Source organism: Chlamydotis macqueenii, chromosome 2 (genome assembly GCF_036417535.1).
Source record: "Chlamydotis macqueenii isolate bChlMac1 chromosome 2, bChlMac1.mat, whole genome shotgun sequence".
Classification (NCBI taxonomy): Eukaryota; Metazoa; Chordata; class Aves; order Otidiformes; family Otididae; genus Chlamydotis; species Chlamydotis macqueenii.
Genome location: NC_141557.1, coordinates 159,961,919 through 159,978,379, shown reverse-complemented (window position 1 = coordinate 159,978,379; position 16,461 = coordinate 159,961,919). Strand labels below are relative to the sequence as shown.

Here is a 16,461-nt window from a genome sequence, read left to right as displayed (position 1 = left end):
GACGCGTGTTTGTGTGCATTAGTCTTAGAACTTCTAATTATATTTAAGAAAACTGTATAACGGTTGAGAACCCAAATATGGGGTTTTTTTAAGCCAGACAAGCTCCACAGTCCAGTTCCCAACCCAGCCCCTCAAGCGTCTTTACTGATAGGGTTGTAGTAGCACGCGGCTGGAGTAAAAGCCAAGGAATGAGAACACTTTAATTGAGTATCGCTGTTGAGGACTCAGCAACTCAAAACCCCAGCGCAAAGGACTCTCTCATCAGGGAAACCGCAAGCCTGAGAACACTAAATGTATTTGCCACCATGAATGATCCCTGGCCGCTGTGCAAGGAAGCGCAAAGCAGTGATGCGCTTTTCTCCACCACGGGAAGTGTTCAAGGCCAGGTTGGACGGGGCTCTGAGCAACCTGATCTGCTTGGAGATGTCCCTGCTCCTTGCAGGGTGGTTGGACTGGATGGCCTTTAAAGGTCCCTTCCAACCCAAACCATTCCATGATTTGCATGGTTTTCAGGGCTAAACCCTCTCTAGAGCAGACTGATGCATCTACTTGAGGCTCCTGGGGCTCTTCCATGTTGCCATAAGGGATAATTGATTTTTTTTCTTGAGGGTGTAAAGCCTTTTAGTAGAGTACTGGAGGACTGCATAGAACTAGTGGAGATAAACCTATAGCACTGCTTGTACGATCCCCTGGGAGCGGTCTTTGAAGTGAACAAACCCAAACTAGGTTTTATTTCAGAGGGAAGTATCCGAGTGACTCCCAAAGGCAGCTGGGACTGAATTAAGATTTTTGCCTTGTGGATGCTCAAGGAAGAGGACCTAAAAGTGAGTGAGGAACTAAGTTACCTAAGCAAGTGGAGGAACCTTAGAGGGAGAGAGGGGAACTGGCTACTGCCTGGAGACACAGAGGAGGAGAAAACAAGGGAAGGGACAGAAAAGAATTGTTTAACCTACGGTACAGCCTGGGGAAAAAGGCAAACACATGTAACATCACAGACAAACGTGGGGTGGAGACTGAAAGAAGGTTTCTCACTCCTTTTTTTTTTTTTTTTCACTACACACCCTTAGGTAGGCCTGGGAAGTGAAGTGTTTTGTGGTTGAACTGGACCAGTTCAGGACCAGGCTCATGCCACCAGGTGGTTGGTGACATAAGGGCACCGCAGTGATGGCTCCTTTCAGTCCCAGCCTGGCTCTTTGCGGGATGCTTCCAATCCATGTGTTGCCATACTTTTCTCAGGATAGGTCCCCGGGCCTGAGTATTTCCTTTTGTAGGGATAATAACGAATGTTAGCAGCATTTATTTTAAAATAATTAATAAGCATGAATAGAAGGGTAGCATAAAGGGCTGGCTCCTCAGTTTGGGTAAACAGAGGCAGTTCCGCTCACTTCCGTGGCCACGTTATGGCAACGAATGACTTGGTTCAGATAAAATTAATCACCAAAAAAGGACTTGATATTCTTTTGGATGAGAAGTATCATTAGCTCCTTAGTCTGCTCTTCCAAAATCCTGCTGAACAAGAGAGGAAAAAGGGATGAATCATTGCAAAGCTGCAAATATTTGGCCGGTTTAACAGTAGTAAAAGCCATTCTCCTATAGTAATCTCTTCCTCTGTGGGCTCGCTTCGTTTATTTTAGCTCATGAATGAATGCATCCAGTACGTCTCTTGAAATTCAAGACAAATATTTTAATTCAGGCGAAAAGGCAAAATAATGAAGGATTGTTCATCTGTATACCTAAAAATAAACACCACCAAGCCTGTAATTAAGGACATAAAATATTCCACAGGTGACTTTCCAGTAATTTTAATACTTGACACTACAGCTGCAGTGTAGGAAAGGCAACAGAAGCCTAACAGACTCCAAACCTCCAAACCAGTCCTCATTCATGGCGGTCAATAATCCAGTATTTTACTGGGGGGACATTGTTCAGCACAGGAGTTTAAAAATAACGCTTCTATTGCTATTGAATTCATTGAATTTTTAATTTTTGCTTTCTGTGGAGCACCTTTCAGGCAGAGGCTGATGGACGTGGTGCAAGGACTACATCTCTCCACATAAAAACCAGAGCTGCGGACTTTTTCATCATTTCTGCTGGCTGTAAATAAAACCGCTCCGACTCTTCCCCAGCCCTAGAGAAAGGGTGTTTCCTCCACTGCAGGGAAATTACAGATCAACTTGAAATTCCAGAAGACCTATTGCCAAACTTCATGTCATATTTTATCTGAATTTCACATTTCCATCTTTTCCACACGCACAACGCCACTGCTTTCAAACACTTGAGGGGTTAAATCTCCCAGGTACCACATTAAGGCAAGGCTCATAAGATAGTAACTGCGTGCACAAAATATTGGAAGTTTGATTTTTCTGTTATAAGGTATATTTAGAAAAGTTAAATCATTGCTTTGAAACTTTCCAGCTCACAAAGAGAAATCCAATGGTATGACTTAACGCGTGCATTTGAGATCAAAATAGCAACAACTGTAAAATTAATTAAGTAATTTTATTAAAAGATGAAGTTTTGTAGAAGAGCACTCATTTATATCATGATTACTTAAAAGACACTAGTATGTTTTACTGTATTATGGCTAAAAAAAGTTAGCTGCAATTAGTCTTCAACAAAATGAGAACTTCAGAATTAATTTTAAAAATTTTTAAGGTTGATCTCAGCTTTACAACATGGCTAAGTAAAACTGTGCATGGCTGGGCAAAATGAAACTGGAAGCTGGGTACTCTGAAGGGATTTGCAGTAAGCTGGTTCTCTTTTTCTACCTAAAAATTTGGGAATTCTGTAGATATCTATTTATTTAGTGCATAACTAGCCATCGTAAAACATGCTATATTCAAAACTTCGCTAACATGTCCTGTTGTTTTAATTTAGAGCTAATAACACTGAGTGAAATCCTACTCTCTGCACTAGTTACACATGCTCTTTACATTTACCCCATGCATTTTCCCTCCGCAGTAGCACACTATAATCGCGCGCACATGCATGTAAGAACGTTACTGCAATGTGCGTATCCTACGCGTGCACAAACCGCATTATATATAAACCCTATTATATATAAACCGCATCCTCAGCTGCATCAAGAGGAGCGTGGCCAGCAGGTCGAGGGAGGGGATTCTGCCCCTCTACTCTGCCCTGGTGAGACCCCACCTGCAGTACTGTGTCCAGTTCTGGAGCCCCCAACATCAGGACATGGAGCTGTTGGAGAGGGTCCAGAGGAGGCCACAAAGATGATCAGAGGGCTGGAGCACCTCTCCTATGAGGACAGGCTGAGAGAGTTGGGGCTGCTCAGCCTGGAGAAGAGGAGGCTCCGGGGAGACCTGATAGCGGTCTTCCAGTACCTAAAGGGGGCCTACAGGAAAGATGGGGAGAGACTCTTCAGCAGGGCCTGTTGTGACAGGACGAGGGTAATGGTTTTAAAATAGAGGGAGGTAGATTCAGATTAGATATCAGGAAGAAATTTTTTACACTGAGGGGGGTAGAACACTGGCCCAGGTTGCCCAGAGAGGTGGTGGATGCCCCATCCCTGGAAACATTCAAGGCCAGGTTGGCCGGGGCTCTGAGCAACCTGATGTGGTTGGAGATGTCCCTGCCCCTTGCAGGGGGGGGTGGACTGGATGGCCTTTGAAGGTCCCTTCCAACTCAAACCATTCCATGATTCCATGATTCTATGGTATTACGGCAGTCAGTATAACCTGGTCCTTAACAATGACAATTGCTTTTCAATGTACTAGAAAGCTTCTCACTATTCTTGAACTCTCACTTCTGAAACATTATCAAGATTATCAGAGACTGACATGCTTTAAAGGACACAGATAAGCATAAAAATAAACCGAAAGCCTGCCAGGGTCTCTGGCTGTAGGAAGGGTTGGAGAGGTACCCGTGCCAAGCAGCCCAAATGCCAAAATCTGGAAGAAGTGCCGCAAACAGCACACAACTCTGTGTTTGCCTACCCAGGCATTTCAACTGGTGGCTCTGCAGCTGCTTCCCAGTCTCCGAGCCAGTCACTGGAATACCCTGATACGCTCAAGGAGCTTTTTTTTTTTTCCTTAGCAAATCATAATAACGACAAAATATATACATATTCCCAAAATAGCATGTCTCATAATATTTACATATGATTTCAATGTGAACTTAAGGAAAACAATCTTCTCTGCAAATATTATGCTTTATTATGCACCTGGTTAGAAGCAACGCATTTTATTTCCATTCTTGACATCAACATCTGTGAGTTTCTGCTTTCAGTGGGCTCGTCTCTGTGCAGCAAAGGGAACCAATATGTACCTCTACAGATAAGAATTTGCTTCTTTAGCATGAAATCTCTCAAATGTCTTAACAGTCATTTTTATTGCATATTTATGACACATATTGTTACATATTTCTTATTTATTTTGATTACATTTTGGTTGCATTAATCTGATTTAAATCGTAGTGAAAGACAGCACTGGGGTAACTAACAGGAGCACGAAAAATCTCCACACTTGTTGCACCTGCTTGGTACATAAACAAAGCAGCTCAGACTGTAACTAACTTAACAGAAATAGATTTTTTTTAAAAAAAAAGTCTGACGCAGGAGCTGATCTAGCAACATCAAAACAAGATAGCGAGGAAATCTTTGCTTCTGCGTTATGTGCAACTCCAGTCCTTCTTTGAAACGGTAGGAGTGTTTTTCTAAGGTACAGATAAGAGGGTTGGGAAAACAACAACTGTGTGAAGAAAGAGAAAAAGCCCTGGCTGATACACTTTGTCTTCAGTGTTCAGGCAGCTTCGACCTCTTCTCTTAATTTCTCTTAATTGTAACTCCCTGTATTTTCCCATAGCTACTCAATTGCGCCGCCTGTTTTACAGGCTGGAACTGGAGGCATCAAACACTAAATGACATTAAAGCCCACATGAAGTTCACAGCAGAAAAAAGAAAGACCTAACAGTGCACTGCTCCTTCTAACTTGTAAACTATTTGACAGTTAGATATCCGCTGCGTATGCTGATAAGTAACACTCTTACAAAGTTAATATTGTGACGTGCAAAAAATATGTTTCTAAATAAAGAGTAAGAAATAATCCACGTCTGATTTACAACGCTCTTTCCCTGCCCACATACCAAAGCAGCAGGTACCTTTCTGGAGAGGCAGACAGCCGTAAGAAAGAACTGTCTGACTCTTTTAGGAAGAGAAATCCATAATTTGGTACACTCCTCTCTTGCCTTTCCCGAAGCAGCCTTTATTCAATGCACTAATTCTGTTATAAAGCTAAATAGTCATACTTTTAAAACTGGATTAATAAAAATTACTATTACAGGTTTTTTTCCTTTTTGGGAGGAGAGTAACATTTTCAAGAACAAATTCTGAGGACAAGCTGTGTTATGGGTAATTCAGCTGCTGCCAATTCACTTTTCCACAGCTAATAGTGACTTTGATGCAAGAACGCCAGACTGCCACAAAGAACAAACATCTCTGTGCAAACTGAAATGCATCCAGCTGCAATCTTTCCGTCACAGCAATTGTTCTCAGAATGAAGGAACCCAAGAGAAATATCTGGGTTTTTCAGTGCTTGCTGCATCAAACTGAAATGGCAGACCACACGAGGATGTACAAGAACACGCCTGTTAAGGAACGTGGTCTGCTCTTCAGAGGTTATAGTGAAGGATGAACTCACTCCTACATGTGCCACAATCAACTCGTTTCATCCTCCAAAGCTAAACACACTGATTTAACTCAAACGACAGGTCTTCTCTCTTACCTTTTTTTTTTTTTAATGCAATATTTTTCTTACAAAGTAAATAAACTCAAGTCTGGTACTGAGGTAGGCAGATACAAAGGCAGCTCACAGAACACCTCCAAAAGATGCAAAGTTGTGCCTGTACTGAGAAAAGCAAGAGGCAGAACTGTGTGTGTAACATGGAAAAGAAGACAATGCAGAAAAAATCTCTCTTTTTCTCTACTGCAAACGCATGCACACCAGTGAATGTCAGCCAGTGCGCTAAAGGGATAAGAACAGGATTTTCATGAGCTCGACAATCCTGCAAAGAAAGTATTTTCCAGTGCACCCCTGTCTTCTAAACATATCTGCTATGATGATTAGCTCCATATTTTATCCATTACAGAGGCTCCCTCCAAAAACTTTGTGCAAGAGCAGTATCCTTTCTCTGCAGAATCCTGAAAGAGAATAAATGATCAATTTTTAATCGGGCAACTGAAGAGCAAGGACTTGAACTCAAGAAAATTACAATCCTCTTTTATTCTGTTTTTATTCCAGCTTTCAAAGCAGCACAGGATGAACAAAGCAGAGGAATGACAGAAGCCTTCTACCTCCTGGCTGACTTAAATTTATGAGGTCACCCATTCAGTGGTTCCCAAGTGATGACTTCACATAGACAGCAGAGACTCTCTATGCAGCCATCGTAAAATGAATTCATACAGGTCAGCAATATCTTGCCTGTAACTTAAAGTAACTCTTTTTAACAAGAGGAAGATGTAATGTGAGGGGATTGCCTCTGAAACAGGATACAGGACAGGAAGATTCGCCCCACCCCAGAAGACATGTCCTCTTCACCAGGTGCCACAGTGCAACGCAGCTACCAAAGCCAATGACACCTCGCAACGGAGTGATCAGAGCCCCGATCCCCTCCTCTTTTGTTAGAGAGCAGAGAAAGCGTGTATTTCAAGGGCCACGGCTTTAGGGAGGATGAGGAGAACCCTATAACTCAGGGAAAGGCATGTGGAACAAGTACCAGTCCCGTATCCCACTCCTAAAATCCAAATCAAAGTGGTATCAAGGTCTTCATGATTCTGGGACGGATTCCAAGGTCATGTTGTCTCGTCAGAACTCCTTCCACCTAGAATTAAAAATGAGTATCTACAAATTTGTAGATACTACAGTTGAATAAACAGAGGTTGGAAAATAAATAAAACATTAAAAGAATCAATATTCACATATAACCAAAGTCATTCACTGAATATGAGACTGGTCAGCAATGACCATTAATACCCAGAGAAAACAGTCTGCCTTCTTCGTGTATTTGGTTCTGTGGTTGAAAAGAAATCTACAGAAAATTATTCTCTGGCGTATAAAATTTATTTAAAGTGGCCAAAAGGATTGCAGAAGAAAATACAAGTTTTCCCAAAGGTGGCCACTGTAACCTGTTAGACAATAGGTGTTCAGAACATTCGTTAATCTTATCATAAATGGATAAAGCTTAACACAGCCCTAAAATAAAATAAAGAACTTAAAATATTCCTCACCAGTCGCCCCTGCCCTCCTTGCTAGCCGGAGTGATGTCCCCTGGGCCCAGTGTCGCTCGGTGGAGATGAGGAGGATGAGATCCATACATTCACATCTGATTGCCGTAAGTGTGTTGAAATTTGCATTAAGTACAAGAACTCCTTTGATCAAAACATCGCATACATTTTACACATCAAGGGGCTCTACAGAAAAAGCGCAAGCTTACCAAAGCAGCTGTAGGGATTTTGGGGAGGGATTTGACAGAGAACAGAGCGATGATGCTGCTGTCACAGTGCTTAGAAAATGCTGACTTGATCTGATTAGTGACAAAGAACCAGAACTGCGTAAGGACAAAATAATTAAAAAAAAAAAAGAGTATTTTCAACACTGGTTTGACTAGATGAAAATATAAGCATGGCTCAGAACTGGAAGAGACAAAAGGCTGCATCTTTACTGGGAAAGCCACCACGTGCACTCCTGGAATGTTGCAGCTCCAACGCTGGCTGTCCCACAAGCGAGCCCCCCTGATAGCGCGTGCTCCTGAATCTCCTCCTTCTCTTGAGCCTGTCTGAGAAAAGTGTGCAACACAGCTGAAGGCACCAAAACGGTAGAAAACTGCAGCAGACAGCAGATAAGTCAAAGAATTCAAGCATCTAAATGTCCGTAAGAACTCCATCCCTTTATGCTGCTTGGTGTCAAGAGAATGCAGTTGGAAGCCAAAATAAGATGAAAAGAACCTCTGATGAGAAGAACAGCCCTCTAGGACAGATCACACATTTTACCTCTCATGCCATCACTCTGCTGCTCCTTCTGAGAGTCCCCTGACCCTCCTGAGCTTTCGTACCGACTGGACAGAGAATCCATCTCTCCTCTTTCCTTTTGGTTTCCGTTTCTTACTCAGAACCAGTCTAACTAAGCCAATGTGGGACCTTCCCTTTCTAGAAGCTACCAGTCAGGACAGAGATTTTGTTTTATTTTTCTACAAAGATAAAAAAAAACCTTCTTGATCCCGTGCTTCCACCTAGTCACCATGCTCAAAGGCCGATGGTGGTCTCCAGGGCAGCAACGCTGCAAACACACGTCAGAAAATGAAGAAGCAGTACTGGGAGGGTTCCTTTGCTGCCATGTTTGTCTTTAGCCTGTTATATCCAGAAAAAAAAAAAATGTCTTGTTTTGGTTTTGGTTTAGGTTTTTTTTTTGTTTCCCACTGAGAAATCTGGGAGGTCATTACCCTGCTTCTAATTAACACATTAACATTTGCTTTGGAGGTTTGAGTTAATAACAGCAACGCAACAAGTAGCTCCCCCAGCTGCTAATTATTTTTTTCCACACCAAATTTTCTACCTGAAATTTCCTTCCTAATCCTGTGTAATTTTGCCGATTTGCCGTGGAGCTTTTCTTAGGAATTTTGTTGTGTTTTGGTTTATTTTTTGTTTTTTGTTTTTTTTTTTTAAATAAACTCGAAAAACCTCCACTGATGACTTTCCATTCAGCTTCTACTCTAGACGCTGCCCAGAAATGCTAACATAATGGTTTGTTGTTGTTTTTTTTTTTATCCAGAGAGAAGCAGAGGTGTGCATATTAGCATTATTAAGATTTTGGTGCTTTTAATTGTCCAAGTCTGTACCTCCATTGTCATTTTATTTCTATCTGCTTATAAAATAGGTATGTACTGTATACTTTTCCCTCACCGGTGTCAGAGCAGTATGTAGACTCCTTATGCACGCAGTGGAACACTTCATCTGAGGTCGATTCAGATAATTTTAATTTTTTTTTCCTCTTACAGCAAAGAACGTTACTGTGTATTTTGTGAAATATTTAACGTCTTGCGTTTCCTCCTGTCTTCCAAATCCCCCTGCATTTCATTGTCCCAGCTTGAAACAGCCCTGCAGTTCAGAGCTACCTGTCTCTCACAAGCCTGATCACTCTGGTCACTTTAATTAATATTTACCATCCTGCAGAAAAGATGATGCCTGACTGCGGCTGTGCTCCAAAACACCAGAAAGAATGAGTTCTCTTTAGAGCCATTACCCCCAGCTCCATCACTTAATAAAAGGAAAGACAATACGTGCTACACTATAATGAAGTTTCCTACCTTTTTGTTTATAGACATGCAGCACAGGTTTAATAATCACTGTAAATTAAATGAGATAATGGCATGGACTGGACAAATAGTACCATTAGTATTAAACTGAATGCCTTGCCTCAATATTAATCATTCGATATTAAATTATAGAGGTTGATAATAAATTAGTGGGACAGTATTTCTTCCACCTACCAACAGCCTCTGTGTAGACAGCGAGCAAGAAAATTCATTTACTTTTCTGTGCAAGTTCTCAAGAATGAGAAGAAAACAAGAATCTTAGAAGACAAAGGTGCAAGTCACAACTTATAAAAGTTTAGCTATGTAATGATTTAGGCTAATTACCTAGGTTGTCCTGTAGTCAATTGAGAAAAATAGGGGCAATCAGAGAGCAACTCATTGCATTCTCAATAGGTAGGATGAATTAGCTTCTAAAAGTGTCTTGCTCATAAGCAATTAGTTTGGATGAGGCTCTGAAGTTGGAGGGGAAAAAAAAAAAAAAGAGCAGAGATTTGAATCTGGATGCCTTGTAGTCCATAAAGAAGCCATGACCACCATCCTACTCACGTCTCAGGAGTTTCTGCTGATATGAGCGTGTTGGATTACCGCGTAACTTTTCACTGGACATCAACACAGCTTCCCTCACCCAGCTCAGAGCCTGAATCATCAGCTTTTATGGGATTTCCTCTACATTTGACTAAAAATTGCAACCTGTAGCATGAGAAAGATTTCCTAGCAAGTGTTTTATCAAAATCAGTATGTTGCCGAAGGCTTCTGTTTTTACAAACATTTTGCCGATGAAAGAAAGCAACAAGAAACCGAGAAAAAAAAATTGTCACCAGGACCTGAAACAGAGACTTTTCAGGAACTGCTACAAACAATCGATTTGATATATTATTTTGGGCTTGCCTTCATCCCATTAAAACCAATGGGAAGGGCTTCAGACAGCATACTTGTTTTCCATATGAAAAAGTACAACTATTAAAAGATTGAGCAGAAATGTAAGAATCAGATGCACAGTTCTCCATTGCTCCAGCTTTACTCTCTCTCCTCCATAATTCACCCACATCTCTTAATAGTTTTTCCACCTGTAAAATGGAGAGGATTGGTGCACTGATGTTGCCCAGAGAACCTGCAGAGGATAAAGTTATAAAAACACAGGAATAGCAATTATTTATTTAAGCAAGGACATTTGAGAAGATACCTAAATGAAGAATGTTTATTAAACCCATATATAAAATCAATAGGATATACTACACGTGACAGAAAGTAGGTATTGCTGCTATCTTGTATGCTCAGGATATAGCCCTAGAGGGGACCTATTTGCTTTTAGGCCTGTTCATCCAGTGAATAATGTGTGAGTTTGGCAACTCAAATACTGTCTCAGCTTTCCAGCGTAAAAAAACCAGGGATAACTATCTTCTTCACAAGTTTGCTCAGAGGCTAGAGCACTTTGACATCTCTGGATGAAAGCTGAAACAAAGGGGAAATGATTAAGAATTCTCGGAACGGTCATTTAGTGCAATTCCTTCCCAGTGCTAACAGCCATATCATAAAAAAATGATGAAGCTCCATTTTCCCTTTCATTTTCCCTTTCCAGTACTTATACCACCCCTTCCCTGTGTATTAATCAGAAACTATACTGCTGTTTTACTCATGCATTTCCTTCCATTTTTACTGTCCCAGTCCTCAAGAGCATTCATTTTCCCTGTGTGTTACTGTGAACATCCTCTTTACAGACGTCTCCCAACTTTCTGTCATCAGTAATTTTAATTAGCGCATTTCTACCTTTTCTGGCAAGAGCATCAATAGTCATCCCAAGACCAATAATTACAAAATAACTGAGGTCATCCTTCCTTCCTTCCTTCATTTCTGCATAGTGGTCCAGCTTCAGCAGAGAGGGTAGAGCGTATTTGCTATCCTGCCTTGCCTCCAGCCTGCGGGTTAACGGACTCTCCCAGGAGACTGAACATTCCGGTAGGAATCTCTTGGTCTACGGAAGTCACAGAGTCTCCCATTTTGTTAGCAACTACTCTAACAGCCAAGCATTTCTATAAAATATGGGCAGGAATGTTGTACTGCAGTTTAGAACAGAGAGTTTCTAGGACTTATTTTTATATGGTGCTCAATGTATTTTTATCATGTTCAGAGCTTACCTGATGGATTGTCCCCTGTAGGGTCTTGGGAGATTTTAGGTGGGATTTATCTGCAAAACTGTATTTACAGTCTAGGTACCCACGTGCTTAGCATGTCTCCCTTTAGTTTCCTTGTAGTACCTGGAAAACTAATAATCACAGGGAAGTTTAAAAGTGTGACTTGTCTTACCGTAAACTGCCCGTGTTTGACCAGATGAATCACATCCCAAACGCCACTGACTATACTGACTGGTTCTCCAGCAACTACAAAGGCAGGCCAGCCCGCTAGCTCAGCTGCAGATACGAGGTGGAGGTTTGGGATCTGCTCAAGCTCAGGCTGCCTGGGGCATGCAAAAGAGCAAAAACCGAGTTCACCTGCCACTAGAGGTAAGCGATGGATTAATAGGGACTTTAAAAATTACTATTCCAGAAGCAGGATATTAAATATACTCAATGAGTGACAAGTATGCAAACACTGTGGTCATATATACATAAGTCATAGAATGGTTTGGGTTGGAAGGGACCTTCAAAGCCCATCCAGTCCAACCCCGCTGCAAGGAGCAGGGACATCCCCAACCAGATCAGGTTGTTCAGAGCCTCATCCAACCTGGCCTGGAATGTTTCCAGGGATGGGGCATCCACCACCTCTCTGGGCAACCTGGGACAGTGCTCCACCACCCTCAGTGGAAAAAATGTCTGTCTTGTGTCCAGTCTGAATCTACCTCCCTCTATTTTGAAACCTTTCGCCTTCATCCTGTCACAACAGGCCCTGCTGAAGTGTTTCTCCCCATCTTTCCCGCAGCCCCCTTGAGGCACTGGAAGGGCGCTGTAAGGTCTCCCCGGAGCCTCCTCTGCTCCGGGCTGCACAGCCTATACAAACGCGCAACTATTTCCTTGCAAGAGAATATCCCAGCCTTGAAACAAGAGAAGAATTGTGCCAACCGGTGCCACTGTGGAAATGAAGCCAGGCCAGAGAAAAGGCCACAGAGGGAATTTGTCTGAGGCGTTTTCACGCCTCCGAGCAGCTGGGACACGCAGTCACGGATGAACACGGAGCTCCTGAAAAGCGCAGTGAGGACAAGGAGCTAAACTCCCCCTCTTCCCCGGCTATTCCCTGCCCGCTTTCCACTGGCCCTTCAGGATCCGCGTCCCCCGGGGGAAGGAAGGCGGGAGGAGCCCCTGAGGCCCGCGAAGGGACGGGACGAGCCCGGCCGCCATCGCCGCCGCCCCTGACAGGAACCGAGGCGGCGGGGGCCGCCCGGGCCCGCACCACCTGAGGCCCGCAGGCCGCGCCTGCGCAGGAGGGGCGGGGCGGCTCCCCCTGCGCGGTTTGAGGGGCGGCAGCCTGACCCCCCCCCGCCTTCCCTTCCATCCCCCGCAGCCATGTTAGTGCGGGGAGCGGGCCGGGCGGGGAGGGAGGGAAAGGGCAGCCGCGCATCCCATGGTGCAGCGCGCTGGGAGGGCGGGGGAGCGGCCTGGAGTGGCCGGGGCGGGTAGGGAGGCAGGCAGGCGGGCAGGCAGCTGCCCGCGCCGAGCCGAGCCACCTAGAGCGGGGCAGCGGGCGGCCTCAGCAGCTGGCGCTGACGGGACAACTCCGCTGGTTCTGTTCCCCTCGCACCCGGTTCGTCCCGGCCCCTCCGCCCGCCGGGGAGCGGTCGGCCGGTCGGAGGCGGCTGCCCGCAGCGCGGTGAGTGCTGGCGGCAAGGGGCTGCCGGAGGACGGGGGGGGGGGGACGGACGGGAGGGGCGAGGGGAACAGGCGGAGTGAGGTGCAGCGGCCCCAACTTACATAACGGGGTGTGGGGAGAGGGGGGCGGCGGGAAGGGGTTGGGGGAGTAGGGGGGGGACAGCGGCTTTTCCTTCCGTCTGCCCCCACCCCTGGCTTGGGATGCGACGGCGGCCCCGTCTCTTCACCCGCCCGTTTCTTCTGTGTGCCTGCCGTGGGCACCGGGGAGGGGGCACAGGAGACACCCCCCCCCCCCCCCCCCCCCGCCGTATTCGCACACGAACCGCACGCCGTGTGTGCCCGCGGCCGGGGACGCCTCCCGCAGCGGAGGGCTCCCCGCACCGGGGTGCGAGGGGAGGGCTCCGGCTGGCCCAGGGGGAAGGCGGTTATGGGGAGGGGGGCTGGGGGGTCCGGGCAGAGCCGCTTAGCCCCCCCCCCCCCCCCCGCCCCCCAACCTCCATCCCCGGCCGCCTCCACCGCTTCGCGAACGGGCAGGACGGGGAAGGGAACGGGAGAAGAGGAGGCTGCGGGGAGAGGTCGGCTGATGCACCGCCTGCCCCTTTCACCCTTCCCCGGGGGCGAAACCGGCCGCCCCCCTCCGCCATCCCTCCCTCCCTCCCTCCCTGCCCGCCCGGGAGGCTGGGCCCGCGGCCGGCCCTCTCTGCTCCCCCCCGGGGGCCGGGGCCGCCGCGCCGGGTCCGGGTCCCACCGGATGTAGCGGGAGGCGGCGAGGTGCTGGCGGCTCGGCGAGGCGGAGCGGAGCGGGACGGTCCGTAAAGTAAACAAAGGGAAAGGGAAGGGAAGGGAAGGGAGGAGGGGTCCCCTCGCTGCCGGCTTTGCCCCTGCCCGGGTGCTGGCAGAGCTGTGGTTGCCTCTCCGAGCCTGGGCGGGAGCGCAGGGGAAGTGGTTGAGGTTTCTTCTTTTTGTGCGTGTTGGGGTTTTGGGTTTGGGTTTTGTTGGTTGGTTTTGGTTTTTTCTTTTTTTTTTTTTTTTCTGGTTGGTTCTGTTGCCTTGCTCGCTGGAGGGTGGGGTGCTTTGATCCGAAGGGAAAGCAGGGACAGCTCTTGGGTCGCATTCACCTTTGAACCCGGGATGGCTTCCTAAATCTGCCTGGGGAAGGGGGAGCGGCTGTTCCCCAGCCTGGCTTTCGATCGGCCCGGCTGGTGCCGCGAAGTTGGGTTGTCTAGGGGAGCCTTTGCACTTTTTGAAGACGTGTGGTTTTTTGGGTCCCCCCCCCCCCCCCCCAGTTGTAAACCCGATTTCGGAGTACAGTGGGAATTGTACTCATGCAGCTGTAACAGAGTATCTTTCCCCTCAAATCCCTGGGACTAATTTTGAAGCGTACCCTGTTACACTGCCAATTTTCACATCCACTCTCTTTCCAAACCTCCTTTACTCAGATGATGCTTATTTTTCTTTTCTTTTTTTTTTTTTTTTTTGGAACAAGGGGTAGCCTTTCTCTTTGATTTCCCTTTCTTTTTCTCCTGGCTGCCAGGGCTGTTGGCTGTATTGTTTCTGTGTGAGCTGACGTGCACTCGGCCGTGTTTAAGCAGAGAGGATCCTGCAGGCCCCAGCATTGGTGCTGGGCTCCTGCAGCCTCAGCCTGCAGCTCAGTTTTTGGCAGTTTAGTTAAAGTAATAGCAGTGCTGGTGTAAATGCGTTGGGGGAAAAAAAAAGTTCACTTGAAAGGAGAAACACTTGGGGATTCATATTGAAGTACTTAATGTAAATGTTAGCTTAAAAGTGAAGTGATATTGCAGTGTTCCTTGAAAATTCAGGCTCCTTTGGCCTTTGGTTGTTTAATATCTTTTTTTGTTTCTGTGTTAATTGGAAAAGTCCCACATTCCTCAAAGCTAATCTGCCTTTATCATCTCTGATTCTGTTAAACCTGGATAAGGTCAAGAGCATAACTGGCTTGGGGCCAGAAAATATTAAATGTTGCATAGTTATTTGGAACAGCTTGTTATCTTGCTGATGTTGTCCGTGTCCAAAATTCCACCGCTTCCTTTCTCCGCCCGGCTCCGTTTTTGTTACCTCTGAAATCAGGCTGTTATCCTACCTCGTATCTCTGTTGGAACACCTTTGCCCGTATGGTGTGATTTGCAGATGGGAGCCTTAGCTTGTGGATTTCTTAAAGCAAGGTTTGTGGCTGAGGTTCTGTAAAGAATGTGTCCCTTGGAGATCACAGCCTGTGCAGTGAATTTAATGGACCTAAAATCTGGGGTGCTGTTAACAAAACACACACGTAAAAAAAGAACAAACCCAAAAGAGGGAGGAGACAATTCACTAGTTGCTGCGAAAGGTTACGACTGTAAAATCTACTGGCTGTTCAACAAGAGAAAACCAGTTTGGAAATTAATTTGTCTTTTGTGCTGTTATGTGTATAATCCAGTTGTTGTAGAACATGGCTTGGATTGATGCTTCTGTTGGTTGACCTTTTATTTTTCGGAAAGGTTAAAATGTATATATAAACAGAAAATGGCATAGTATTTACTTGTCAAAAGCTTTAAGCTCTATTCAGCCTCAGCCTTAGGTATTTTTAAAAATACTACGCCTGTGTAGTTGACATAGGAGTCAGCTAGTAGTGTACTGGAGCACGTAATCCAGAAATGAATATTCTTAGAATAGCAACCTTGTGTCTTGAATGTGTGATTTGCTGAAATAGCTTTAAAAATTGTTTCAGCTTCTGGATATCTAGTGATGCAACTTTGCTTCAGTGCATGTTAAGTGTTGTTGAAAGGGCACTTTTTAAAAAATATATTGGTTTACCACATGGTGACTAATAGTTGAATGGGGGAATCTTGGTTTTGTAAATTCCACCAAGCTAATAAATATTTGGGGGGATGATAGGAGGAGAGTAAAGCAGGAGTGCATTTGGGAGATTAATTAGTAAACCAGGTGGCTTTGATGGTTTAGGAGATTATCTTCTATTTTTTTTTTATAAATAAATGTGGTCTCTTTTTTTCATGGGAGGGTAACTCAAGAAACTGAGTGTTTCTGGAAATAAGTTATTTCTTACCGCTTCGATAATGAAATGGTCAGTTTTTTTCTTCCCTGGTAGGCATTGCTGTGTGTTGCAGTCCTGTCTTTCAAGTGATGTCACATTTATAACAACAGTACAGGCTATTCCCGTTCCTTTTATGTCTCTTAAGGTTTGTGGAGAAGGCTTTTTCACTGTGGCAGAACTTTCTGTGTTCTCAAAGTATAATTTCAAAGCATATTGTGTTGCTGGTTATTCTTAAATGTATGTATATGTATTCACCTTCAGATTTTTGACAGCTACCTGCACTGATGT

At 45.1% G+C, this 16,461-nt stretch overlaps 1 protein-coding gene across 1 annotated transcript in view; it reads left to right on the top strand.

Annotated features, from left to right (window-relative positions):
* The first annotated feature begins 12,882 nt into the window (after window positions 1–12,882).
* LOC147601862 (uncharacterized) overlaps window positions 12,883–16,461 on the top strand; it is a 55,294-nt gene continuing 51,715 nt past the window's right edge. Inside the window, exon 1 of the mRNA XM_086741503.1 lies at window positions 12,883–13,128. Coding sequence (XP_086597629.1) covers window positions 12,883–13,128 — 246 coding nt within the window. The remainder of the gene's footprint in view (window positions 13,129–16,461) is intronic.